Genomic DNA, 26,776 nt, shown 5'->3' on the forward strand with positions numbered 1-26,776 from the left:
AGTTGTCTTTTAAGTGCTTGACTGTAAATACTAGGACTTTCTGTGAAACCTTGAGGAGCTCGTGTGAACATATAGCTCCTTCCATTTAAACAAAATCCGAAAAGGAACTGGCTGTCTGGATGAATGGGGACACTAAAAAACGCGTTCTTGAGGTCTATGACTGAAAAAAATGAGGCTTCAGAATCAATGGCTGTCAATAGGGAAGAGATATCTGGGACAACTGGGTACTGGGGAATAATACATTTATTGAGTTCTCGTAGGTCAATCACTAATCGATATACTGGGGGTGCATTTGGATCAGTACGTTTCATGACTGGAATGATCGGAGAATTGCATACATTGGAGTCAGTTTCTACAACTACTCCTTGAGCAATGAGCTCGTCAATAATTTTGGATAAGGCTGCTACAGCCTCAGGTGGCAATCTGTACTGTCTGATTCGTGGCAGGACTACACCTGGCTTGAGAGTCACACGATGGGGTGTGATTTGCATATAACCTACATCAGTTGGACCTTGCGCCCATAAATGCTGCGGAACATTGGACAATCTTGGATCAAAATCTCGTAATACATAGTGACCCTTGAAGTCACGTAGGAACAATCGTATTCCCTCTGGGGAGCAGCAAATAACTGCACCTAATTCTTTCAGTGTTTTAATGCCTAATAAATTTTCTGGGCATGACTTCGTAAGTAACAGATCAGTAGTGCGGGACAATGGACCTACTTCTAGAGTAACTGGCTTAGATATCTCGTTTACAATAGGCTTTCCTGAAAATCCAAGGGAAACATTTCTTGAGCCTGAGAGCGGAGCCCCTGGAACTTCGGCGTGACTGATGGTGGTCCTACTTGCCCCTGTATCAATCAGAAACTTTCTGTCTTTCCCTAATACTTGACTATGAACATAGGGACCCTCTTGATCTACAGGTATCTCGATGAGAGGCAAGCCTACCTCCCTCTCTAGGCTGTTTCATGAATATGGCTGATACTCTGGATACTCGGACTGTGCATACTGGTACATCTGCTGTGTAACATGCTGTGTTGCAGCGATAGGCTGCGGTGCTGGAACTGTCTGTTGTGCATTCTGTGGCTGAGAAATCTGTGAAACTTGTTCTTGTCTAGGCGGACGTGGTCTTTCTTTAGTCTTACCAGTAGCTATATTGTGTTTCAGAACTGCACACTCGTTTATGAAATGACCTGGCTGTTTACAATAATTGCAGGTCCCTTTAACGGGAGCTGCAGGATGACTGGCTTGATTCGGACCCCTCTTTTGACTGTCTTGTGGAATAGATTGTGCAACCAGCACTTTCATTTTCGTGTCCTTCATACGTTTTCTCTCGTGTTCTTGCTCTTCTCTGATTCTATTCTGGTGGTATTGGAGCATCTGTAACATCTGGGACGGGGTATTAGCTTGCCAGGTACTTTCGACTTTCAAAACTCGATTCTTAACTTGTGGACTTGAATTCTCGACTAATTTAGTAACAAAAAGATGAGGGTATGACTCGCTACTTGTCTTGAGGCCACTGTTGATACTAAAGCATTTCTCGAATCTAGAATAAAAATCACTAGTGTCTTCATCTTGTTTCTGTTTACAGGCTGAGATTGCATCCCAGTCTTCCTTTTTAGTGGCTAATAATCTTGGCAAAACTTGTATTAACAATTCTGGTAATTCTTTACATTTTTCTCCAAGACCGGTACCTGGTACTCGTATCTTATCTTCAGCTTCTAGAACTGCCCAATCGATCTTTTTCTCTCCCACCTCCCAATCTTTTTCCTTGAGTTTTTCATATACCCCTGCGGGCAACAGGACTTTTAGCATTTTAATTATATCTGGATACGTGTATTCTCCCATACGGAGCATGTCCTTTAATTCTCGGTGGAACCCTGCTGGATCTTTGTCATGACAGGGAATTAATTTCTTCATCTCTAAGAGTTCCATCTTTGTAATCGGAGTGTAAACAAACACTCGTTGCATTTCACCATCTGTTGTCCTAACTGGGTGTACTTCTCGTAACGGATTCTGTCTGTCTATGTAAAACGGTTTACTTTCTGGGGGTGAGACATGAACAAAATGCGGGTTCAAAAACGTTCTATATTTGTGGCGCTGTTCTAAAATAACACTAATTAAATCGGTACCTAGACCTTTCCATCTATGCTGGAGTAACTCGTTCAGGACATCGTGTAACGGACCTGGATCAGAATGTTGACCCTCATACAGAGTAATGAGGTGCTGGATCATATACATACCCACCAGTCGCTGCTCGGCTGGGGGCAATTTCAGAAACATTTGTGCCACTATTTCATCTGGAAAAGTGGTAGAATCAGTAATCCATCGGACTGCTGATCGGGCTAGTTCTTGTTCATGCATAGTACTTAACTCACTATAACCGATTCGTGATTTCAGAATGTGATCGGTAGCTTGAAATACCTGTTCCAGAGAACCTTGTTCTGATGCTGGATGATGTAAAACTGACTTGTGTTCTAGGCGCAAATGGCGATCTGGAAATCTAGATTTTCCTACATACGCTATTCTAGTGGGATTCTCGTCGTCTACCTCTTCAGTAGAGTCATTTTCTTTCTCGCTTACTTGTGCTGCTTTACGTTGTTCGTGTAACTTTAGTATTTCCTTACGAATTTTCTTGTACATACTCTCTATACTACTGATAGTCTTGTGTTTACCCTCGGCTATATTATCACTCCACCTTGTCAGGATTTTCATTTCGGCCGGATCTTTAGTTGGGTAATCTTGTTCTCTTATTAGACAATTAATCATAAACTTTAATATCATGAGCTGGATCTCAGCTTTCCTTTGAGACATGGCTTCGCCAATACTTTCTGGATCATCCCCTGTACGGATGAAACGATATATTCGGTCTAGATCTCCTTTCATATCTGGTAGGGTGTCTAAATACCCGGTCACCCGTCTTACACGGATGGAATATATTACTGTACTATCATCACCTGCAACTGGATCATAGCGGCATTCAGTGAGAGCTCGTCGGATGTCTGCAACGGACTTAAATTTGGGCGTACGCTGTAACGCACATTCATGTAACTCGGCCAACGTTCTACGTTGGTGTGGCGGCGGGGTACCAGGAGGACCTCCTCCTGCGGCCCCTATGCTGGAATCGTCGACTGATACTCTTCGTGCTGGCAGAGTGGGAAATTGTAATGTGGGCTGGACCGGGGGTACCGTGGCAGGTACTCCGGTGACTGGAGGAGCAGGATTTACATTATTTACAGGAGCTGGCGGAACAGGATTCGCATATTCTGGGACTGTGTCGTCCAAATAGGACGAGATGAAAATATCAGCTGCGGTTGGTTTGTGACGTAGCTTAGTCGGAACTAGTGGTAGCGGAAAATTACTGGATGCCTCCGGGGTCGCTTTTGGCAAGCCCTCGGCAAGAAGAGGATACATACCCTTAATGAGGGCATGCCTCTGTCTATCTGACTGTTCAGTTTTGACTCGTTCACTTATCTCGATTAGTTCCCTTTCTTCGGCTCGTTCTAAGGATTCTCTACTTAGTTCTGACTTTCTGATTTCTTTTTCGGTTCTTCTATGAGATTCTTTGCGCCATAACTCGATGGCATCTTTCTGTGACTGTCTGGCTTTCTTTTTCCATAATGCTTCTTCTACTCGCATGATGCACTCGGCATCCCATGTGCCTGATACAGGCCATCTATACTTTTCCTCTAACTCTTTGGTATACTCTACCCATAAATCTAGATATAATATGGCACTTATGCCATGCTTTTGATACATAAAATGACCTGGACTGTCCCTAGGCGGGACAGGAACTGCTGCTTCTAGCAGACCTTTTCTGGTTTTTAACTGACGTAATTTCGAGAATAAAGGCATGACTGAACTGTAATCTAAATACAATACACAACGAACACGATAACTACACCACTTTCATACCACGACATTAAAAATACATGAAGAACATTTAAAATAACAGTTCGAACAGAATACTACCTGGAATACTAAAAACAGAATACATGAATTTTCTCGAGAACAGAACTGACTAGAACAGAAACTAGATGCACTGCTGAAACAGTACGAAACTTACCGGTCTCATAAAGAGATACGTCAGGACCCGCATCCACCGAAGTGGACACTTCGTTTGTGGGTCTGTGTACCACCAACCCACGGACCAGAGTCAATTAGATTGACCCTGTCTAGATACTACCCCAGCAATGGTACTCACCGGGCAGCAAGAACGGAAGGCCTCGGACTGGACTGGACTGCTTCGACGCCGGACGGACGAACTTCGGACTTCTGTTACGGGTGGGCCTCCGGATACCTCGGACCTTGGACTCTCGGCTTGGGCTCTGGTCGGGACTCGCCGCGTTCCTCCACCGCCTCGTCTGGATGCTGGACCGCCACCTCCGTCTCCTCCGTGGGCCTGAGGGATACTTGAAGCAGAAATATCTGCACGTGCACGGTATGGTTCCGTCACGGCTGCAGAGGGTCAGGGGGCCGGCGTGGCTTCACCGGCGCGTGGGGAAAGGGCAAGTCCCTGTTCGGGCGCCATTATGTGGTATATAAATAAATAATACCGGATCTAGGTTTTACTGGACATAGCAATAACAGATAGCTCAATAAATAAGAGTCAAGATTCGAGGTAGTAGGAGTTTGCAGGTTTTAATACAGCATAAAGGACAGGAACAGGACAACCTGCACGGGAACAGGATGGCAGCGCTGCCGGGGGCAGGATCAGAATCGGCGTAACATTTAATAACAGTGCACAAATATATATACTAAAACAGTTACATTACAATGAATTACAGTAGGCGGAGCAGTGGGTGTGGTCAATAGCAGTCGCGAAAGATAAGGGTGAAAATGGGTGTAACAGGGGCGTATACATAGACATGTGATGCAAACGTAACAGAATATGTCATAAATGGGGCGGAAACATGGAGGGGGCTACATAAGGAGCCGGGACCTCTAACCTAATGGTGCGCGTAAACTGACAATGACGTGTTACTAGGAGAAGCTGGGGGCTATGAACTCTGTGCTAGGAGCAGAGACTGAAGTCTGGAGAGTCAGGGCGACATGTACCTAAACAGTATCTAGTATCTGATGTTTAGAGAACATGTTGATAGAATCCAAAAGTTATCGGGGTAAAGGCTAACGGACTCTAAGACTGGAGCATGCATTATTCTACATGTAGTGCGTGATGAAGAATATTAAATGACCATTAAATGCAGTATTTCTCTTACATGGAGACGTAAAGGCTAGACAATGACGGAAACTATTGATGCGATTCAGCAGCTTAGGAATGCAGAGAAGGAGGGCTGGACTGATAACTAGAATCATAACATACTCTTGGCAGACTCAGAGGCAGAGCCAGGCTGAGCCGGGCACTGCGAGGCAGGAAGTAAGTGAAGGGTCGAGGATACAGGTGGGGGCTGTATCGCTCCTCAGCGAGGACTCAGAAGACAGGAGCTGAATCTGGTGTCCAGGCCCTTTTGAGGCCTAGAAACGGGGACTTTTCAATGAAATAACGTGCACACTGAGAAGCGTGGCAACGTAACTTTACATAGGCCTGATACTCGTAGCTTTCACGAGAACTGGAAACTGGCATACTAAAGATGGACACAACTGTAATTGCGTCTTTAATCAAACATGGGGGATACATATGCATATTTAATCATGCACACATAACATAAGATGGAGGACACGTAGGGACACAGAACATGGCAAAATTTACTTTTCCACAATATGACGGTGTTTTCATCATCCAGGACAATGGGCACAGTAACCGCAGGATGTGATGATTTGACCACTATGACCTCTGGATTTATATGGGTGTTGCCATTTGAGCAACTCGTGGCATGTGGTTGATTAGTATTCATAGGGCCCATAGAAAACCTTCTTTCAGTTTCCACAATCTCATTGAACGCGGTATCAATTAGTGTCTCAAAGGATGTTAATAATGAAATTGGGACATCTGTTTCCTGGATAGGGATATCAACAGTAGTGCTTATGTCAGTACAGTCGCCCATTCTATTTGCCAAATAGGAAACAAACCTTACGAGGGAAATGTTAGTGGGGTGGCCCGCCCGACCACTGATGACCTCTGAGGGCCTCAGAGGGCCCGCCCTTTGCCCGGGCTTCGCCCGGCGACGTCCGCGCGCGTCCGCGACGCGGAGGAAGAGCCCCGCTTTAGTAGCGCCTCCGGGCGCGCTGCAGGAGGAAGTGGGCGGAAGTTGCCGCTCAGCCCTCTGGGAGCTGTAGTCTCCAGCCGCCGCGATGGAGTTTGGGCGGCGAGACCACAGCGTCAGGGCCCCAGGAGCGAAGTCGCGTGCTGCTGGTGGAGACAGGCTTGTCCGGGCTGCCTGTGTGCAGGTAAAATGATCCCCGCTCCGTCGAGGAAGAGCCCCGCTTTAGTAGCGCCTCCGGGCGCGCTGCAGGAGGAAGTGGGCGGAAGTTGCCGCTCAGCCCTCTGGGAGCTGTAGTCTCCAGCCGCCGCGATGGAGTTTGGGCGGCGAGACCACAGCGTCAGGGCCCCAGGAGCGAAGTCGCGTGCTGCTGGTGGAGACAGGCTTGTCCGGGCTGCCTGTGTGATGATGTTACCACTCCTCCTGCGTGTTCACGGTGGCTTTTCATCCAACTTATCCTGAATCACCAATAGTAGTGTGTCCCAGTCTGTGGTGGGCGTCCGCTCCCCATCTGTTGATGTTTTTTGAGTCAGAAGGTTAATTTTCTCAGAGCACCATTTTATCAGTTCTTGGAGCCTTCCAGTTCATCACTGTTCTCTGTTTTCCCAGAAGCAGCACCAGGTCTAGGAATTTGTTAGTGTATTTGGCCAGTCTAGTACATATCCCCAGTAAACATCCATCTGCTGTCATGTGCAAGGGTCTTCCTGTGAGGTCCTTCAAAAACCCAGTATCATCTTCCAATAAGCATGTATATGTACACAGTTCCATATTATATGGAAGAAGTCGGTGTCTGTCGCCTGGCTTCATGGACATGTCGCTGGGAGTCCAGGGAGTCCAGGGTAGATGCTAGCCAGTCTGGATGGGGACAAATATTACTGCGTTTGTGCTTGATGCATTACCCATTACTTTCAACATTGGGTGAGGAACTCACAAGCTGCCATGCATTGAGAGACCCTTTACAAACTGCCATGTGATGAAAAACCCATTACAAATGTCCATGTGAAGAGAAACCCATTACAAACGTCCATATCACAAGGTACTCAAATGCTGCCACATTATGAGGTACCCATTGAAAACTGACATTCAACCATAATGTGTTGAGATACATATTACATACTGTCAGATGATGAGGTACTCACACTTGTCAAGGGATGATACACATTATATCCTGTCGTACAAGGAGGTGTAATATTGTAGTGGTATATAGGATCCAGTCTATCTGCTTTCTTCCTAAACTGTTATGTCATGTACTTAGGTACACTCCAGATTGGATACTGGGGTACCCTTGTCAGTCCCTAGTATATGGTACACATGTACCAAGGGCATAGGTACCCCAGAGGACTTCCATGGGCTGAATCATGTATTATGCCACCCATGAGAGGCCATGCAAAATGGAACTACAGGACTGCCATTGCAGCCTGTGTAAGTTGGTGCATGCATAGGCATAGGGTTACTATCTCTAAGGGTCACTACACTTAAAACCTATACTTCACCCCTATAGCACGCCTTAATAATCCTGAAGGCAGGGTGCTTGGTTCTAAGTGAGAGGGTGCCACTACATGAGCAGGACACCCCTGCAGCCTATGGAGTCCATTCTCCTGGGTTATTAGTGCAGAAACCATTTACGACATGTAGAGTGGCATTATGCGACTGCGTGATGACCAACTCTAAAACAGCTGAAAGTAACCCTATTGTGTTTGGTGTCAAACATTGTGGAATCATACCTGCACATCAGTAACCGGTGTGGAGCTATGATTCCACCCCTAAGAAGCGAGCTTTGTTGGGTCCCAGGTGTTCCAGGTACCAGCCTTCTAGTCCCAGAATGTCGTAGGTCTGCCTTTGAATACTCCGCATTTATTTCACAAAACCAGCATTTTGTATCTATATGTTTGCTATCTATGCTAACTTCAATCCGCTGCTGGCTACCCGGCATGTATTTCATAAAACCAACATGTGTCTCTACTATAGCATTTACGATCATACTATGACCACGATGGTGTACGTTCATGGCTCACACGGCTCAACCACGAGTACCGAACTCTTCCCTTTCTACTAGTTGTGATCCTCCACTAGCTCATGGTGGCCATGGCAACCTTATCGATGCTTCCGGGTTTCATCCGGAGTTAGACATGATGCTTCCGTGTCCTTCGCAACGTAACGTACACGCGCTGGGGCGCTCCAGACTGCTTGTTAAATTCCCGATCATTACGAGCCGGGCGCTTCTACCGGAGTGACTGACGCTACTGCGGTCTATGATTTCCCGGCTTTTCTGGTGAGTGGCTCGATGGTTTAGTTCTCTGGCCCTTTTTCAGCTTTAACTCGGTCCCAAACTTAGAAGTCCTTTTTGTGGTTACCCTGCAGAACGCGAGTACCGACCGTGGCAGGCGGCATCCATTTAACCCATTCAGCCCATCACTAACTGATCCATTTTGTGAGTACCCCCGCTCCCTCCCATTCCTTACTCTGGGTTTTATTCGAGCAGTCGCATTTGAGAATGTGTCAACCGCTTTTAATCAGACGATTAGCTTTATTCAACCTTGTTTTCTCAATGTGTCTACATTGGTTGTATACGGGTCATTAGCCAATGCTGGGCCCCTCCTCATCAGCTCAGCGTTAGTGTTTGGTGGTACCGCTTATTATTATTTTTTATTTTTTAACTATACTTGGCCATACTCTGTACGTACCGCCTATTGTGTCATTGTACTTGGCCATACTCTGCACGTATAGTAGCCCATGTATATTCTGGTTTCAGGACCGCTGGCGCCCTTCTAAGTGTTGGTTCTCTTCTCCCCTACAGGTTATGGCAGTGGCCGACCGATCCCAGGTGGCGCACTCTGTTTTTTGTTATCATGCTATTGATTAGCATTGGTAAATTAAATGAGTTAACTGTATTTATTTGCACACTGTGGTTTTGAGAATCCACTGAACCCTTTTCCCCTTTAATGTGGTTGATTTTTCGATTTCAGAGACCTCTTCCAATTGTCCCCTTTTCTCGGGCATGGAGCCTCCAGGCCCAGCTTTACCATGAAATCTCAGACCGTGACGATTGATATTCACGGTAAAAATCCCCTTTTGGGTTTTTAATCGCCACACCTTTTTTAATTCAACCACTCTATCCGTTTACTGATTCTGTGCCCCCTGTTCCACAGGTTCCTTGCCCCTCCCTCGTCTGTCCTGATGAAGACCTCAGCCTAAGGTCACATTGCCACCTAGAACTAGAGGGGTCGAAACGTCGACGACCATTCTGTTTGCCAACAACCAACCATATTGTTGAATTGACCCAAATGGTTATCTTTGATGGCTTGTGATGTAACTTTTTGAACATTCATGTGAAAAGTGTGGTTGAATTTATAAGCCAACACGTTTTGTAACTATTTTATGAATCAGGTCATGCTGACCAGCACTCTCTTCCTATTTTCCCAGTAACCTACACACCCTCCTTGCACTTAAACCCCTCCCTCTCCTCCCTGGGGCACTGCTGTTGTTTTGTCGTTTGTGAATTAACAAACTTTCTGTGCGATTTCATTAAATTGTGAACCAAATTTTGTGTATTGATTCATTGTGAGTACATAACATTGAATCTATATTGCCTTTATTTTTCCTTTAAAGTTTCTATTGTGTCTTCCTTTTTCCTAAACGGTTCCACACTGGGACCCTCTACGTTTGTACTTCTAGTCCCAGACAGCACAAAATGGTTGCTGCCGACCAGAGAAACATTTCTGCCCGTCTGCTGCTGAGCCAAGCTCAAGCAGAGGCAGGTGTAACCATAGGCATCCTGTCACAGGGAGCTGTGACCACCTCCCAGACAGGATTTAGAGTATTAGGGCTGGGTGGGTGTGCTTGCCAGAGACTGAAAGTCTGCATGAGGGGGACATTTGGTGTCCCTGTGCATAGTCCAGTTCAAACCACTCCCGGGGGCCATTGGCTCCTGGTCTGGCAAGCAACTGGACAAAGGACATGGGAGTAACCTCCCCACAGTCCAGACCCTCCCCTGGGAGGGTCCCCTGAATCTGTCCAACCCTCTCCCATGGGTACAAAAGCGCTTACCTGGCTGTAGGACCCTGGATTCGATGTGAACAAAATTCTGAACAAGAAACCACTGAACTTCGACCGTCTGGACACTCTGGACTTCGTTTGGGGCCACTTCGTCTCCCTCTCAGTCTGAAGCATCGTCTGTGCCCTTGCACCATACAGGCTCCGTAACCTTCTTTGACCGTCTGTATGGGTTGCCGTTGAGAAGGCTTGTTGGTGCTCCTGCTGGACACTGACCCCTCAGCGTTCGACATCCTTTCTGGGACAGCTTGCATCCAGCTTCTGGTCGTCCTCGACATCTCCTGGTCCCCGTGGCTGCAGAGTCAAGAACTCCCTCAATGCACCTGAAGCACCCAACACCGGTGGGCATTCGTTTAACCACTTGCATGCTAATGACAAGGTGAACTCGTCATGAGGCACAATGAATCTGTGCTCATGACAAGGTCAACTCGTCATCTATAATGGGGAACATAAATCTGTAGCGCAGGAGGGGAAAACCCCTTAGCAGCCAAGTGGTTAACGAGCCCCTGGTCACTCCTGAGTGACCCAGACTCTGTCCCCTCTGCTTTCAGGTACTCTTTGACAAGAATTCACCTTTGGATTCCAACTGAGACTTTTCTTCCTTCCAGCAGCGGCTCTACTTCGAAGTCCTCCATTGGGTTTGACTGCGGTTTCCGACGCCACTTCAGACCTATCCACCTGGCTTCCCTGGGATAGGTAACTCTAGTACTACGGTACCCACAGGTGGGGTGGCTCTCCAAGTCCACTGGGAAGGATCCTTATACTTTAAAACTTCTTTTTTTCAATTTTTTTTATTGAATTGAATACGTTTCACATGTACATTGCATACAGTTGTCTTTCTTGGGCTGCTTTTACATGTATACTCGGCCCAGTGGTTTCAAAGAGAGAGAGAGAAAGAAGGAAGAAAAGAAAGGGGACGAGGGGGGGGGGGTTTATTGCGTCAGGTACTCGTCTAGGGCTGCCCACATGTCCTCTTTGGCTGTGTGGTTCGCCGCCTTGTGTTTGGCGGTGATGTTGTCTGCCCCTCGAAGGAATGTTACCCAGTTGAACCAGCGCTTGAAGGTAGCTTTGCTGGAGTTCTTCCAGTACCCTAGAATGGTTTTTACAGCCGCCGCCAGGAGCATGTCGACTAAATCACGTATTTCTTTGGATTGGAGTTGTGGCTCTAGGAATCCGGTGACTATCCCTGCTAGCCCTCGTTGTATCTGGCATCCTGTGATTGAGTCTATTATGTTGTATACTTTACTCCAGAACGCTTTGACTTTGGGGCAATCGTATATCATGTGGGCTAGGTCCCCCCTTGCTTTGTGGCAGTTCCAGCACACGCTGCTGTCGCTTGCCCCAACTCTTTCTAGTTTCGCCGGTGTCCAGTGTAGTCTGTGTAGTATCCAGTATTTTGTTTGTGCTAACTGTGGTGTGATCTTGTTTTTGGATGCTGATGTCCATAGTCTGGCCCACTCTTCTTCATTTAGCGGTCTCTGGATGGTCTCTTCCCAGAAGGCTATTGTTTTGTCATTAAGAGTGGTGGTGCGTGGTGTGATTATTTTGTAGATCTGCGCTGTTTGATGACCTGTCGTGTTTAGGTTCTGTGCATACTGTATGATGGTTGGTTTGTGTTTGGAGAGGTTTGCTTTGGTGATGGCAGCTTTGATTCTTAGGAACTCGTAGAATTCCTTGTCTGGTAGGTTGGTTGTCTTTTGGAGTGTCTTGTAGGAGAGTGGGTTGTTCCCTGCCTCTAGTTGAGCCGGCGTTGTTATGCCCCTGCTGAGCCATTCTTTGCTGTCTAGCGTTTTGCCTTTGTATGTGAGTTTGGTGTTGTACCATAATGATTCCCATTTGGTGCCTCTGATGCTTACTTCTAGCTCTTTATCTAATCTCAGTAGTGCTATTTTTGTGTTCCGTAGTATTGAGTTTTTGGCCTCTGGGTGTCTATTTGCCGTGAGGGCCATGATCGGGTCTGCTCCTCCTAGAATGCCCCTTTCTAGCTCCAGCCATACTGGCGTTGGTGCTACCCAGTGTAGCCCCTGCTTGGCTAGGCATGCCGTTTGGAAGGCCTTATAGTTTGTGAGGTTCAGTCCCCCTTGCTCTTTTTTTAGCCTGAGCTTTGCTAGACTTATTCTAGGTTTTTTACCTCCCCATAGGAACAAGTTAATGGCTTTGTCAATTTGTTTATGGAAGTCTATCGTTAGTGATAGAGGCAGCATGGACAGCAAGTAATTTAGCATTGGGGTGATCATCATCTTGACCGTCTCTACTCTGCCCCACCAGCTGACGAATTTGGGTCCCCATGTGTCTAGCTTCGTCTTGATCTTTTTCAGCATTGCTTCCTCATTGTGCTCTAGTGTTGATCTGAGGTCCTTCCCAAAGAGGAGTCCCAGATATTTTAGGGGGTTTTGTTTGCCACGCCAGGCCTGACTTGCCTAGTACTGCTCTGGTAGTGTGGCAGTTCATTGGTTTGCATTCTGATTTATCCCTGTTGAGTTTATACCCTGAGACGTTTGCATATTCCTCTATTGTTTGTACCAGTGCCTCTATTGACTCCCGTGGGTTGCTTGTGGTGATCAGGATATCGTCCGCATAGGCCGCGAGTTTGAAGGCTTGACCTTCTACTTGCACACCTGTGATCTGCGTGTTTGTTCTGATCATGTGGAGAAGGGGCTCTATTGCCAGCAGGAATAACCCTGGTGACAGGGGGCAGCCTTGTCTCGTCCCCCTACTTAGGGTGAATGTTTCTGATGTTGCTGAGTTAACCACCACTCGAGCTCGGGGGTTCTTGTATAGGGACATTATCATTCCTCTGTATCTATCTCCAAATCCGAATTTGCGCATACATTCGTTTAGGAAAGGCCACGAGACTCTGTCAAAGGCTTTTTCTGCGTCTAGTGCGATCATTACAGCCTTCTCTGTGCTGTTTGCCGTGCGACTTATTAGGTGGCAGAGCAGTCTCGTGTTATCCTGTGAGAGCCTGTTTTTCAGGTATCCCACTTGTGTTTTGTATATGAGGGCGGGTAGGTATGTGTTTATTCTTGCTGCCATTACTTTAGTGTAGATTTTGCAGTCTACGTTTATTAAGGAGATTGGCCTGTAGTTTTGTGGGAATTGGGGGTCCTTCCCTTCTTTGGGGATGACAATAATGTTTGCCTCTGCCATTGAGTCTGTCATGCTTCCTTTCTCTGCACATGTCTGGAATACTCTCACTAGTATGTCTTTAAGCAGCGTTTGGAACTTTTTGTAAAAGGTCACTGTGAATCCGTCCGGCCCTGGGGCTTTGTTGGGTTTTAGTGCGTCTATGACCATCCCTACCTCTGCTTTTGTTATGTCTTGGTCTAGCGCCTCACTTTGCTCGCTGCTTAGCTTGGGTAAGTCAAGTTTCTCGAGAAGGTTCGCCCCTCCGTCCGCCTTTAGTGCTTTGTCTGCGGTGTATAGGTCTTTGTAAAACCTCCTGAAGGTCTCGAGGATTTGTTTGTTCCCTATGTGCGTTATGTTGTCTGTGTCGGTGATCGCTGCAACTGAGTGCTGTCTCTGTTTGGCTTTTAGGTACCCTGCGAGTGCCCTACCTGCTTTGTTGGCTGAGCATAAGTTTATGGATTTGTATTTGTTTATCCATGTCGTGGCCCTCTCGCTTAATAGTCTGTTGAGTTCGTACTTTTTCTTTGTTAGCGCTGTAAGTGTATTCCTATCTAGTATGTTCGCGATGTGGTTGTTCTCTAGTTCCTTTATCTGTTCTTCCAGTTCTCTAATATTTTTGTTCCTCTTTTTGTTCATTCTTGCCTTAATGCTTATGAGTTTCCCCCTTATTGTGGCTTTGAGTGCGTCCCACAGTGTCCCTTCCTCTGTGTCTTTTGTGTCATTAAATAGGAGATATTCTTTGATTGCCTCCTCTATCTCCACGGCGTTGGCGGGATCTTCTAGTATGTCGCTATTGACTCGGTAGCTCATTGTGTTTCCCGCTTATGGAGAGGGAGATGTGGGCATGGTCCGAGACTGTTATCGGCCCTATCTCCGTTCTGTCCGTCAAGTGTGTGTGTGAGCTAGACATGAGGATATAGTCTATTCTACTGTACGAGTTGTGTGGTGCTGAATAGAATGAGTACTCCCTGGCACTGGGGTGTTGTAGTCTCCATGGGTCTGCTAGTGCAAGCTTGGTGCAAAGGTTTTTGAGTGTGTTCTGTTCTTGTGTGGCGTGGCTTGGCCTGTGCGGGTGCCTATCTATGGCATTATCCATCGCCTGGTTCATGTCCCCTGCCGTTATCAGTAGTTCTCCCAGTGGGATCTTGCTGAGCTCGCTTTCTACCTCCTCCCAGAACTTTTTTTTTGTGGCATTCGTCCCATAGATGTTTGCTATGTGCATTATTTCCTCTCCTCTTTTGATGCTAGTGACTAGTCTCCTGCCTTCCGTATCTGGTACACTGCCCAGAATCTTGAATTTCCCTTTCTTGCTTATAATGGTGATCACCCCTCCATTTTTGTTGACTGCTGGTGAGCATGCTATCTCGCTTATCCAGTTTGCCTTAAGTTTGTTAGCATCCTCTGTGTTCACTCTAGTTTCTTGGAGTACGTATACATCGGCTTTGAGCCTATTCAGGTAGTCTAATGTTTTCCGTCGCTTGACGGGGTGGTTGAGGCCTTTGACGTTAAGTGACACGATCTTGATGTCAGATGTTATCTGTGCTAGGCCTTGCGTGTTATGAGTAGTCATGGTGTCCCTATTGGATAGCTTTTCTCTGGGTTGTGACCTCTGTTTGATCTCTGCTGTCGGTGTGGACCCGCCTCTTGCCACCCGTCTTTGGGCCCCCCCCCGGGTCTGGTTTGGGATAGGGAAGTGTGTGTAAGTAGGAGAAGAAGAAGTAAGAAAGAAAAAAAGAGTTGATAGCCCCACCAAGCTAAGATTGTCCGCGCTACATGGCCTCCCCCCTGCCCTCTCCCCCTCCCCCCCCCTCCCCCCTGTCAAAGTACTGTAAACGTGCGACAGCAGCGGTTCTCCGCCCTCCGCCCCCCGGGTACATTAGATCTTCCCCCCGCACCCTTCCGTGCTGTGCGTTGATAAAAGGATATCTTGCCGATCCCTGTTTCCAGGTCCGGCTCAAAGTTCTGAGGGTTCTTGTGTTCTTGGCTGGATCTCTTGCATCTCCCGTGTCCTATTCCCTGAGGTATCTATCTTTTTGTCATAGCTCTTTAGTTCTCATATCCCTTTATCATGAGGTAGGTGTGTCCTTCCAATTGAGGTAGCAATGTTCAATTTAGGTAAGTGTCTGATCGTCCCCGTCTCTTGACAGTGTCTTTCAGCCGCGACCTGCTGTGCCCTTTTCGCCTGTCTCCGAGCCATCTGATGAGGCTCTTCTCTTTGCCGTTCCCGGGCTTCTTTGTTCCATCTCTTCTTGGTCTGGCTCCTGAAGGTATCTGCGTAGCTCTGCTGGATCGTCGAACATTTGAGTGCCTTTCCTGTCTGTTATCTTCATTCTTGCTGGACCAACAAAGCTGCATGTTATCCTAGCCCTCTTCATTGCTTCGCTTAGTGCCAGGAACGCCTTCCTTGTCTCTACTGTGCTTTTAGAGAAGTCTTGGGTGATGATAATCTTCTTGCCCTTCCAGTTGAGGGTTGACCTTTACGTGCAAGGGCAAAGATGGCGTCCGTGTGGTTAGCTCTCAGCGGTTTGCAGATGATTGTTCTCGGGCCTTTCATGTGCAGTTGTCTTGTTGCAGGCACTCTGTACGCTTTGTCAATTTCGAATGTTCTTTCGAAGTTTAGCCCAGTCAGCTTGGGTATTAAAGTTTCGAGTAGTGCTGCGCATGAGCCTGCTGCTTCCTCCTCTTCTTCCGGTACACCTAGGATTCTGATGTTCCCTTTCCTGTTTTTGTCTTCTTGTTCTGCTAGCGTTCTTTGCAAGTCGCTGGAAATCTTGGATATGTAGCGAACATCTTTTTCCATGGTGCCTGATTTGTCTTCTATTTCGCTGATTCTTCTCTCCGTTTCGCCTACTCTGCTCACTATTTTACTCTGGTCGGCACGTATGGCTGTGAGCTCTAGTTGGACGTTGTCCATGAAGATCTTTGTGGCTTTTGCTAGGTCGTTGGCTTCGGTTATTTTTTTTAGGAGCAGGTCCATCGCTGTCTCTGTGTTCTGTAATGTCTTCAGTTTGATTGGTGAGTCTAGATCCTTTCTAATCTTTTTGATGTCGTTGGTCGTCATCCCGCCAAAACCTCTTATTTCTTGATGCGCGGACCGCCTTCCCTTCTTTTGCTGGTCTGCTTGTTGCGCGCCTTGTGTTGGGCTGGATTTAGCGTAGGTCGTGACTTTCTCTGTCTTTGCTGTGCTCCCAAACGTGAACCTGTTGGGCCACCTTATTGTCCTTGTTCTAGTTCGCCCTGACGCCAGGGCTACTGCCACGTTGTTGCTGCCGCCCTTTCTGCTACACTCCGGCTTCCCACCGGCGTTTCTGCCTCACCCCGTTTCTTGTTCTTGTTCTTCTTGTGGTGCTGGTGGACTCAGGTGTGTGTTGTTAGGCCTAGCTGCCCTTCCCGGGGCTACCCTGTTGCTTGCCTTGTTCTTGCCGTTTGCACCTTCCGCCCACCACACTCTTGCTGTGCCTGACTGAAGCCGGGTTTCCTTTCCCTTTTTATTTTTTTTTATTTTCCCGTTGGTTATTGGTGGGGTCGTTGTCTGTCTCGGGTGGGGTGATTCCTCTGCGATCGCCTCCCGTTCTCCCACTTCAAGATGGCCGCCGTTGGTCTCCTATCGCGTGTGCCGCCCCCTAGCGTCGTGTCCCCCTGTGTGGCAGTCCGTTCTAGGGTCCCGTCCCGTTTCCGTTCTAGGGTGCCGGCTTCCGATGATTGCTGGCCTCTGCCGCACCGCGCTCCAGTCGATGCTTTTGTGGTTGTGTGGCTCGCCCCTCCCAAGATGGCCACCGTTCATTTATTGTCGTCTCCGCCGTGTTGCCTCGCTTAATTATCGCGAAGCTCGGCGACTTGTTATTTCTGTGCTGGGTGCTTGTTCTCCCTGGCTCCTCTTGGCTTGGTTCCTAGCACTCCGTTCTCGTGCGCTCTAGCGCGCGCGCTAGGGGCCCGCTCTAGCTTGGCTGCTGCCCCTCCTAAGATGGCCGCCGTTGTTTTCGGTAAGCTGTTTACGCTAAGGGCTGCGGATTTGTAAACGCGAGCGGCTTACTTGCTGAGGTTGCTTTCCTGAGCGGCGCTCGTGGAGGGTCTGTCGCCGTGCTCCCCTTGCCTGGTCACCTGGTCCTATTGGCTACCCCCACTTGTTCCGGTGCGTGCCAAGGGTACTTGTCGCGCTCTGGTGCGGCTACGCCGCTCCTTCTCCTCGATGTATGGCGGCTTGTGTTACAGCCCAATTGTGGATCCACCGGTGAGCCTTGTTGCGCTCCGTGTGCTTCCTTCCTGGCAGCCCTCTGCTGTTTGTTTAGCAGCGTAGACTCCCAAGATGGCCACTCTTATTGCCTGGTTTCTTGCTATCTCAGCCTTTATTCTATTCTTTCCGTTTCGTCCTGGTCTGACATGAGTTGTGCTCTTCCTGCCGGGTGCAGCACCTCGCGTTCCAGCGTCGCCTCCGACTCAAGCCAGGTGAAGTTCTCCGGTGTCGCTGTAGTTGTTTGCGCTATCGCTGGGTTTTATGACCCCGCCATCTTGGGCTGCATCCTCAATTCTCGTGTCTTGGGGAAGTCTTGGCTTATTCTGCTTCCCCCCTCGAAGTGCCGTTCGCACTGGCCGCCTCCTTCGCTGCTCCGTGTGTTCCTACACACCTCCTGCCGCTTTGTGCGGGATTTCAATCCGTTTCGCCGTTCTCTCGCTGCTTTTTGGCCCCGGGGTCACGGAGCTCTCGAACTTAGGCAACCGCCTGCGCTGCCATCCAAGCCACGCCCCCTTATACTTTAAAACTTCAACCACGACTTTCATATAGAATTGTACGGAGCACGCAGTCGTGTTCCCACACTGCACCCGTCCTCCGTGGGGTCCCTACTTACTCACCTTGGGTGGTTCCTTGGAGTCCCAGCTATTCTACATCCTCTAGACACTGTCTTGACCCGAGTCTTGGTTCTTATACCACTATTTTAGTATATGGGTTGGTCTCCCCATGGAGCCCACTGTGTATTAGTGCTATTTACTATTGTTTCTGTGCTGCAGTATTGTGTGCTTTGTGATTATCTCCGGGTAGGAGATAATGTGTCGTACTAGGGAGTGTTATAATAATAAATACATGTTTTTATAACAAATGTGTGGTTTCCCCCTTCATTTAACCAATACTGTAAGGTTGCATTCTGGTAAAACAAGCGGCTTAACATTCCTTCAAGACTACGCCTAAAGGCTGCTCTCCACAGCTACCACTTGGATAGCTTTCTAAGGTTATCTTTGACCTCTTAAATTACCATAAGGGTTGGGTTGTTTGGACTGGTGCAAGGTGCCCACTTTAATTAGCGGAGAGCATATACCAGGCCAACTTCTCACATTATGTGCTGTCATGCCAAGAGAGATACCCATTATACCCTGCTTTTCAATAAGGTTCTCATATGCTGCTATATAAATACCCTTCAAAGTGCCCCCCATTTGTTTCCAATAAAGGATAAAACTGAGGATGTTTTTACACTTTTAGTGGGACCTAGTTGCCAAATGAACGTTGGCTGTGATTTAATTGTTTGCACTTTTAAGAGGGATACCCTGAGCAAAATTGAAATGGGACGTATTCAATATGCTCAGAGCTGTCAACTTAGTAGAATAATAGTGAGAAACATGTTTCTAGTTCTGGGGGGCTGGAGGGGATTTTTTTTTATATGAGGGGAGGCATTCAAAGGTTTGAAGAGCATTGCTTTATATCCTGCCTTGCAAAAGGTACCAATATTCTGCTACACGGATGCCCATTACATCTTGCCATTCAAGGAAGTGCTTGCGTCCTGCCACGAGGAGAGCGAGATGCCCCTTCTATTTGGAGATACTCACGTTCTGCCTCACAAGGAAGTGCTCGCGCGCTGCCACGAGGATAGATGATGACCGTTCTCTCTGATGAGGTAGTCACGTGCTGCCACACCAGGAGGTGCTCGCGCGCTGCCGCGAGGAGAGATGCCCGGTCTATCTTGCCTTGTGACGAGGTACTCACGTGCTACCACGCAAGGAAGTGCTCGCGTGCTGCCATGAGGAGAGAGAGATGCCGTTTCAATCTGATGAGGTACTCACGTGCTGCCACTCGATGCCCTCCCGCTGGTACTCTTCCTGCTCCTGCTGCAAGATCAGCTCGATGAACAGCTGCTGCAGCTTCTCGTTACAGTAATTGATGCAAAACTGCTCGAAGCTGCAATCAAACAAAGTCGTGCATTATTGTTATTAGCCGCCGAATATAATATTATACTATTTATTCACAATTAGTCATATCTTCACGGTGCCTGAGACGAGCATTATATAATTACACTGTGACACGAGGCTCTAAATGACAGAATCCTGTCTCGCTCAGCCTCGGAGTCTGTAAACATCACGGTCTTTCTTCTGGGTGAAATTATCTCAGACTCTCCGGATACATAAAATGGAAAACACACGTAGATGTGATTGATGCTTTGGAAATGCGGATGAGCCTAAAATATTTTTTTCAGCAAGAATACAAACGAATATGCCCTAAACTTCGGGCACGTTAAGTGACTACAGACTGGAGAATCAGATAACAATTCTAGCCCAAATCCTGGATGTTACAAAAGGGGAGAAATCGATGAACAGTCATAGATTTATTTGGCTGTTAATTGCTGTTTTTCAGTCGGCCGGAACTGTAAACAAATTGTTAGCACATCAAGCGCAAAGCAGGAGTCTAGTGCCCAGAAGGAGCGCAAAATGCTTCAATTACCCCGCAGCCAGACACTGGCTGGGTCGCCATGAAACGTGCGATGCAGCTCAGACGTGAGCGCGTGCAAAAGATAACGTTTGGCTCTTGTTTTTTTTTTTTTTTTTTTTAAGCAACACAAGTCAATCTTTATTGAAAACTGAAGTTATTATTACATAACAAATGTTGTTACAATAAACGTGCCTTTAAGAATTTTAATCTGAGCTCATCGACTAATTGTATCTCATAAAAATAAAAGCATGAATGTACACATAATTGAACTGGCTCAGAATGTAAACTCCACTATATATGTGGATGCAATTACTGCTCAAAATGTAGAAGTGATGCTTTAAAACGTTTTATTATTCTGGAAGACAACATTGACCAAAACATAAAAAGTACCAATATAACTGCTTGTAAAACAGTGATCTCTGCACATTGTCATGAAAAGGAAACGTGTGCCTATTTAATAACAAAGCTGAACCATAACTCGGACCTCTCGTGTACTTGTGTTGCATGCAATCACCTTCATTTGTCTTCTAAACACACGGGCTTAATAAAAATGCAAATTCATTCAACTAAAAATTTCTGGACAGCAGACAACTAAAACTTTCCAAAATGTATGTTTGTGCTCTACCTCCCCCCACCCCAAGAAGGAGAACTGGGTTCAAACGCAGACCAAAACAAGATGGAGTTTGCTGCATCTTAAAGCAATATGAGAGTTTTGTAAACAATCATAGCCATATAAAGCAATGGAGCGCTCTAGCAACTGATTGGGTACGCGGATAAAGCATGCAAGGTTCCTGTGCATACAGTTTCTTCACAACAAATATGTATGCAGTTTTAGCCCTCACAAGAATTCGATAGCTCAGATCCAGTAATTGATCTTAAAAGTTCTGATAATGACAAATGAAAACAATATAATGGAAGGAACTCCTAAAAAATGATGCCATGGTTCTCAATTTAATTTTAACACTTGGACCTAAAACAATTCTAGAACACTCACAAACTGACTGAACATACAACACAGAGTAGACTTCTTTGATCCCGCTCAGTCGTAAACTATTTTGTAGAAAGAGAAAGTTAAAAGTTTTACATGGGTCCAATAAACAACTTCAATATACTGTGCTCTCCTAATGCAGCCACTCATGAACCAACACCTCTGGGTCACTTAATGGAGCAATCTAAAATGAGCCTCAGAACTGTTCAATGGAAGGCAAATCACGAGTTATTTGGATATCCAATATGGGGTTTTAGCAACACATACAATACTGTCTCCGTTTGAAGAATTCTGTTCGAAGCCAGGAAAATAGTTTAGATTTTGCTACACATTACATCACTTCACCTACATCTTCCATCCTTCACTGGTGATGAACATTTACTGCTCAATGAGTTAATTCTTTTTAAATTGATCAGAAGGCAGAAGCTGATAATAGGAGAACTATTAATTAGTAGCAAGAACCTTGTGAACTTTTATTCCCAGGGTTTCTACCCTAAAAAAACATAATGAGGTCCCATAGATCAAGCTGGGTCATAAGATTTTTTTGTTACCACCTTCTGGATGAAACTGCTTTTACTGCTTCCTTTCACTTCAGCTCATAAATCTTAAGACAAAAACAAACTACTCACACTATTTGTTCAAGTGAGGAAAAGAGAAATGCCATCCCACCTAGACTAACATTCAGAGAACAGAGGAAAAAAGAAAGAAAAAAAAGGCCTTAAAAGCCAGTCTGGTAACCGACAATAAGCAATTTGATGTCTAGAGTCACTGTTAATCAACAGAAAATCTACATAAGAAAAACAGTATGTCGGTTTGTCATGTATGCTTCAGGTTGTTAGCTCTACAAATCATAGCCAAAAATGAAAACATTCAGCAACCACTCCTAACAAAAAAAGAAAAATAATTCAGGAATTCTTTCTAGTGAACTTGCTGAAAAAGGTTTGTTGGAAATTCGTAAAACTGAACAGCATTCAGGCACCAACTATGCTTCTGGGGTACCTTTAACATCCATGTGTATCAAACTACACCAAGGAGAGGTAGTTTTCCTCTAAGGGGGAATCTTTTTCGGATACACAAATGTGAGTGCTATCTAAACTCTTTGGCTGTGCGCAAAGTAAAAAAACAAATGGTGTCAAAGAAGATAGGATCAAGTTTCAGATGGGTGCTTCGTTGAAGTACCGTCAGGTTAGAAAGACAGGCAATGAAAAAAGGCAGCAGTGCACGTATCAAAAGGAATTCTTTCACATATTAACTTTACGTTTATGACTAAAAGTAATCCTGCATGATAAACACATGGGACAGAGATAATTTATGAGCTCACTTGAGTTCTGCAGAAAATTTGTACTAATCGAGCTTAACGATAGGTTCCTACCATGGATAGTTAAGATATTAAGAGACGAGGCATTAAAATTATCCTCAGTTGTTGAACATTCTATTTAAGTAAGTCATCAGCAAGCTATTCCATCATAAATTCTATTTACCCATTAATATAGAAGGGGGACCACAGCACAAAATTAATCAACCCAAATGTCTCATTTCTGGGATGAGTGCTGTGCGCCAAATAGGACTTGAAATTCTGAATACTAGAATCAACTCAATGAAAATAGTAAATTAAATCACAAATGGACAATACATTACTTACAAATCAGTAACATGGAAACAGCCCACTCCCACAAACGTACTGAAACCCAAATCTATTTTTTGTCAGTCATCATGCAGTTCAAAGTGACTATTTTCCAATGTCACAAGTATTTAATGTTTCCAACAATACAGCATGTGAAAAGAACTAACGATCTATTGTTACATGGGTTTACGCAGCTGTCTGCACTGAACATTAATGCAGCTTGGAAAAAATGGTTCACCAATTTAAAGTGAAGTACTCTGGAAGAGAAAAGTCTCAATGTTGGTAATTCCAACCAGTCAAGAAGTGAACTCCTCGATACATAGAATATAAAATTAACACACAAGCAGTGCAGGATCAAACTGATTATCTGGCCTATTACCAGCTTCTTTAAGGTAACCCCTAATGTAGAATAAATGCTCACAAATGCTTGTATGGTATTCCTATGCAATATTACATTTAAACAAAATGCAGCATTATTAAGTGGATGTTGTTTTGCTCTCAGTGATATGTGCAAAACTCTCAGCCTTCATAAATTTAAAACTGTAAAAAAAAGTTTAAAACAAAAAAAAATACACTTAAATGACTCATTCGATTTAGATCAGTTCGCAATTCAGAGTCAAATAGTAGAGATCCACAGTACTGGAGAGGCAGGAACAATTTAAAACTTGAGGAATCAGAGCACCTAACTTAACTTGACGAAACAAAATTGCTTCTGAAAGAATCAAAAATGGATTGCCCCGCCCCCCCCCAAAAAAAAACTTGCAACCAACTACGTACCTACCGTGTGATAAAGGTAATTGCTTTGCAGTCTTTTAATAGTTTTAATAGTTAAGAATGAAAGGAAAGTGTGTGCTCACAATTCACTGATTAATTGCAGTCAGTGTATTCCAAATATTGCATTCGATGAGGATTGCTAGGGAAAAAAAGTTTAATTATTAACCACAAATCAGTAAAGTCACCAACAGTGGTAGCTAGATTTTCTTTAAAGCCTGCGTGCAATGGATTACTTGCATTACCCCCTGTCACTCCCCGGGGCAATACATAAGGCAAGTTATGGGTTTACAGGCCTTCATTATTGCCATCAGTTTTGCCAATTCTTGGTATGCGATTTGTGAGGTGATGTTAAGTGGTTAAAAAACAAATCTAAATGTTTATTATGTATTAAGATCACTGCAAAAGCTTTATAAACCAATTTCACATGTTTTCACAGTGTCATGTTCTGGCTACAACGTACTAGTTTGCCAACTCATGTAACACTGGAAAAAAACATTGGCCGCCCACCCGCTAATTTCTTACTATAAAGAAGCAGACAAATATATATTTTTTTCTTTCTCAAAAGACTGATCGTGCATTGTTCTGTGGCCACAGAAATACGGCAGCAGTGAATTACACACGATGCAGGTAGAACACAGTTCAATGTATCCATATCAGGTGAAACATTTAGGGGCCGATTAGGATGGCGGACGGACTTGCGTCCGTCCGCCACCCTTGAGGAGGAGGGAACGTTCGCAGGGGCTGCGGCGTTCCCTCCGTGCTGATTAGGATGTGACTGCCAGGGTGGCGGTCACATCCTCTATATTTAACATTGCGGCGGGTGCAGCTTCAAGCTGCACCCGCCGCAATGTTAAAAAAGCATGTGTTACATTTACATGCACAAAGCGGCAGGCACCGCACGGTGCCTGCTGCTTTGTGCACGCAAATGCAGGGGGGTACCATAGGTACCCCCCATGTGCACCCCCCACCCCCCATTCACCCAGGGGGCCCGCAACGGGCCCCCAAAGTGAATGTCCGTATGCTTTTCCATGGCGGAAAAGCCACCGTGGAAAAGCAGTTTTACACAACCATCATAATATGGCGGACGGTGTCTCATAGACACCGCCTGCCATGTTATAGCTTTTCCGCCGCGGTCGGAAGCCGACCGCAGCGGAAAAGCGGTGGACGGAATTCCAGACCCACCAGCCATCCTAATTTGGCGGTGGGTCTTTGGTGACTCCGCAGAGGATTTTCCGCCTCCTCCGGGCCGGAGGTGGCTTCCGCCGGCCCGGAGGAGGCGGAAAATCCTCCATCCTAATCGGCCCCTTAATGTTCCATTGCCATTTGGAATAGATTTACTGATTGAAATGTGTAGACCGAACAGAGGAGCTAGCTCTGTAAGCATCCATTATAGGGAACTTTTACACTTATCAGAATTGCTTCTTGGATTCTTATTAATGGCTTAGCAGGCTGGGGTGTACAGTTATATTGTGCAAATCTGCACACACAAATTAGGCTCACAATTCCACAAGTCACGTTTACTTACTACATCACACCTCATTTCCAATCCAAGGAAGCTCCAACATTGTAACACTGAATCCAGAGAATGCAAGAAAAATATGAATTCAGTCACCTCACGATGCAGGTTTTTTGTACCCATCTTGAGCTTACTATTTTGGCTCACTCAATAGAGTACCTGATGCTTAATAAAAGTATAATGCTCTTTCAGTCAGCAGTACTCAAAACTGCAAAATGGTTGAGGCACTTTCACAAACATTTTGATGCTCTGAAAAAGCAACTGGTTTTAAATTCTAGTACTAAAAACCTTGCATACAAAAAATACATCAATACAAGGTTGCAAATACTTCAGTTCCTTTGGATTTTGCATATGATGTTTTTGCATCAGTCACTGCAGGTAGTAGATTGAGCAAGCTTTAGGTTTTGCATGCATTCAACTAGTTATGGTCAGATAAATTTATACTCCCTTTTTATCATTATAGTTAGCTAAAAAAATTGCAAGACAGTCCACAAAAACAGGATTTTGTTTTTAAGACAAACTGCTGGCGTTCCAAGATGTAAGATATGCAGCACCGGAAATTCTTCTGTAATCTGGAATTAGTAGTGTTTGGCAAAGTGTTGAAAGCACTCAGAAGTAAGTCCTGGCTGGAGGCAGGAGAGCTTCAGCACCCGCTGATAAACCTCATTACTGATTGCATATCTTCCATCTTTAAACCCTGCAAAGAATCACCACTGCGGGGGCACATAGCTGTAGGTTGGTGTTCCTGGGGCCCGATAGAGTTTGGCTCTTGGTTTTGATGAGTTAACTAGAAGAGTCGAGAGAAAGGTCCAGGGATGTCTTAGCGTGTCCCCTGGAAGAACTTCCCTTGGAAGAACTACGGCGCCCCGTTAGTCCTACGGGCGGTTGTGGGTCTGAGCAACCGGGGGCTGCCTGGAACGTTCTGCTCACCTCTTGGGGGGCGTGAGTAAGGGAGTGGACTGGCGTTCCACTGATGGGAGGGGTGGCCCCACCCAATAATTGGTGACCACCGATTGGCGTCGGCCACGGTGCAATTTGGCTCATCAGACGGGCATGCGGCATAAGGGCTGGCCTGCCCTGGGATTGCCCGTAAAATAACCCACCATGTTGGCATATTGGTTATGCAAATAAACCGGCAGCACATTTTTCCACTAACAAGTTGTCGTGTGGTTTATTTATGTATGTTGCTGTAGGAGAACTGAGGAGTGTTGCTGATATTGGCACCCAAGGTCAGGCTTGGCTCTAAAAGCCAAAACAAGAGCGGAGTCAGAAAAAATTGTCATGTGGATTCTCTTGCGTTCCCTCATTCTCCTCCCATCTTGCTATCTACTTCATATTTCTCCCTCCTTCCATCTCTTGCGACCTCTCACTCTGTTTCTCTTTCACGCGCTGACTTCTGGTTCTTTCTGGCTCCTATTCCATCCCCCCTTTCCCTTTTCTCCGCTCCATTTAACTCTTTTTCTTTCAACATGTCTCGCACCCTATGCCACACTACCTCTCTCTTCCTTCCTGATTATGCTTCTCTCTTTCTTGTTCTCAATTCCTCTCTCCTCCTCCTAAACGCTGCCCTTTTGTTTTGAGATACACAGAAAGGAATGAGCGAATACATACATTATTATTACTCTCTTTTCTGGGCCAATCCTGTGCTAGCTGGTCATAGGGGAGACGCCTGCTAAGAAACGTGCTGCTGTATGAAGAAGCAGCTGATGTAGTAAAGAAACTTCATGACACGGAGGATGCATTATGTAATTTGTCTGTACAGTTCACACGATGAATGAAGTTTATTTTACATTGTTGGGCCATGCCTTTGGTATGTTGTGTTTATTTGAAAGCCATCG

At 45.9% G+C, this 26,776-nt stretch overlaps 1 protein-coding gene across 1 annotated transcript in view; it reads right to left on the bottom strand.

Moving 5' to 3' along the window:
* LOC144783810 (unconventional myosin-Ig-like) overlaps positions 1–26,776 on the bottom strand; it is a 1,420,229-nt gene that overhangs the window by 913,022 nt on the left and 480,431 nt on the right. The window contains exon 10 of the mRNA XM_078662555.1: positions 19,394–19,508. Within this exon, the coding sequence (XP_078518681.1) occupies positions 19,394–19,508 (115 nt within the window). The remainder of the gene's footprint in view (positions 1–19,393; positions 19,509–26,776) is intronic.

This window comes from Lissotriton helveticus, chromosome 10, assembly GCF_964261635.1.
Source record: "Lissotriton helveticus chromosome 10, aLisHel1.1, whole genome shotgun sequence".
NCBI lineage: Eukaryota > Metazoa > Chordata > Amphibia > Caudata > Salamandridae > Lissotriton > Lissotriton helveticus.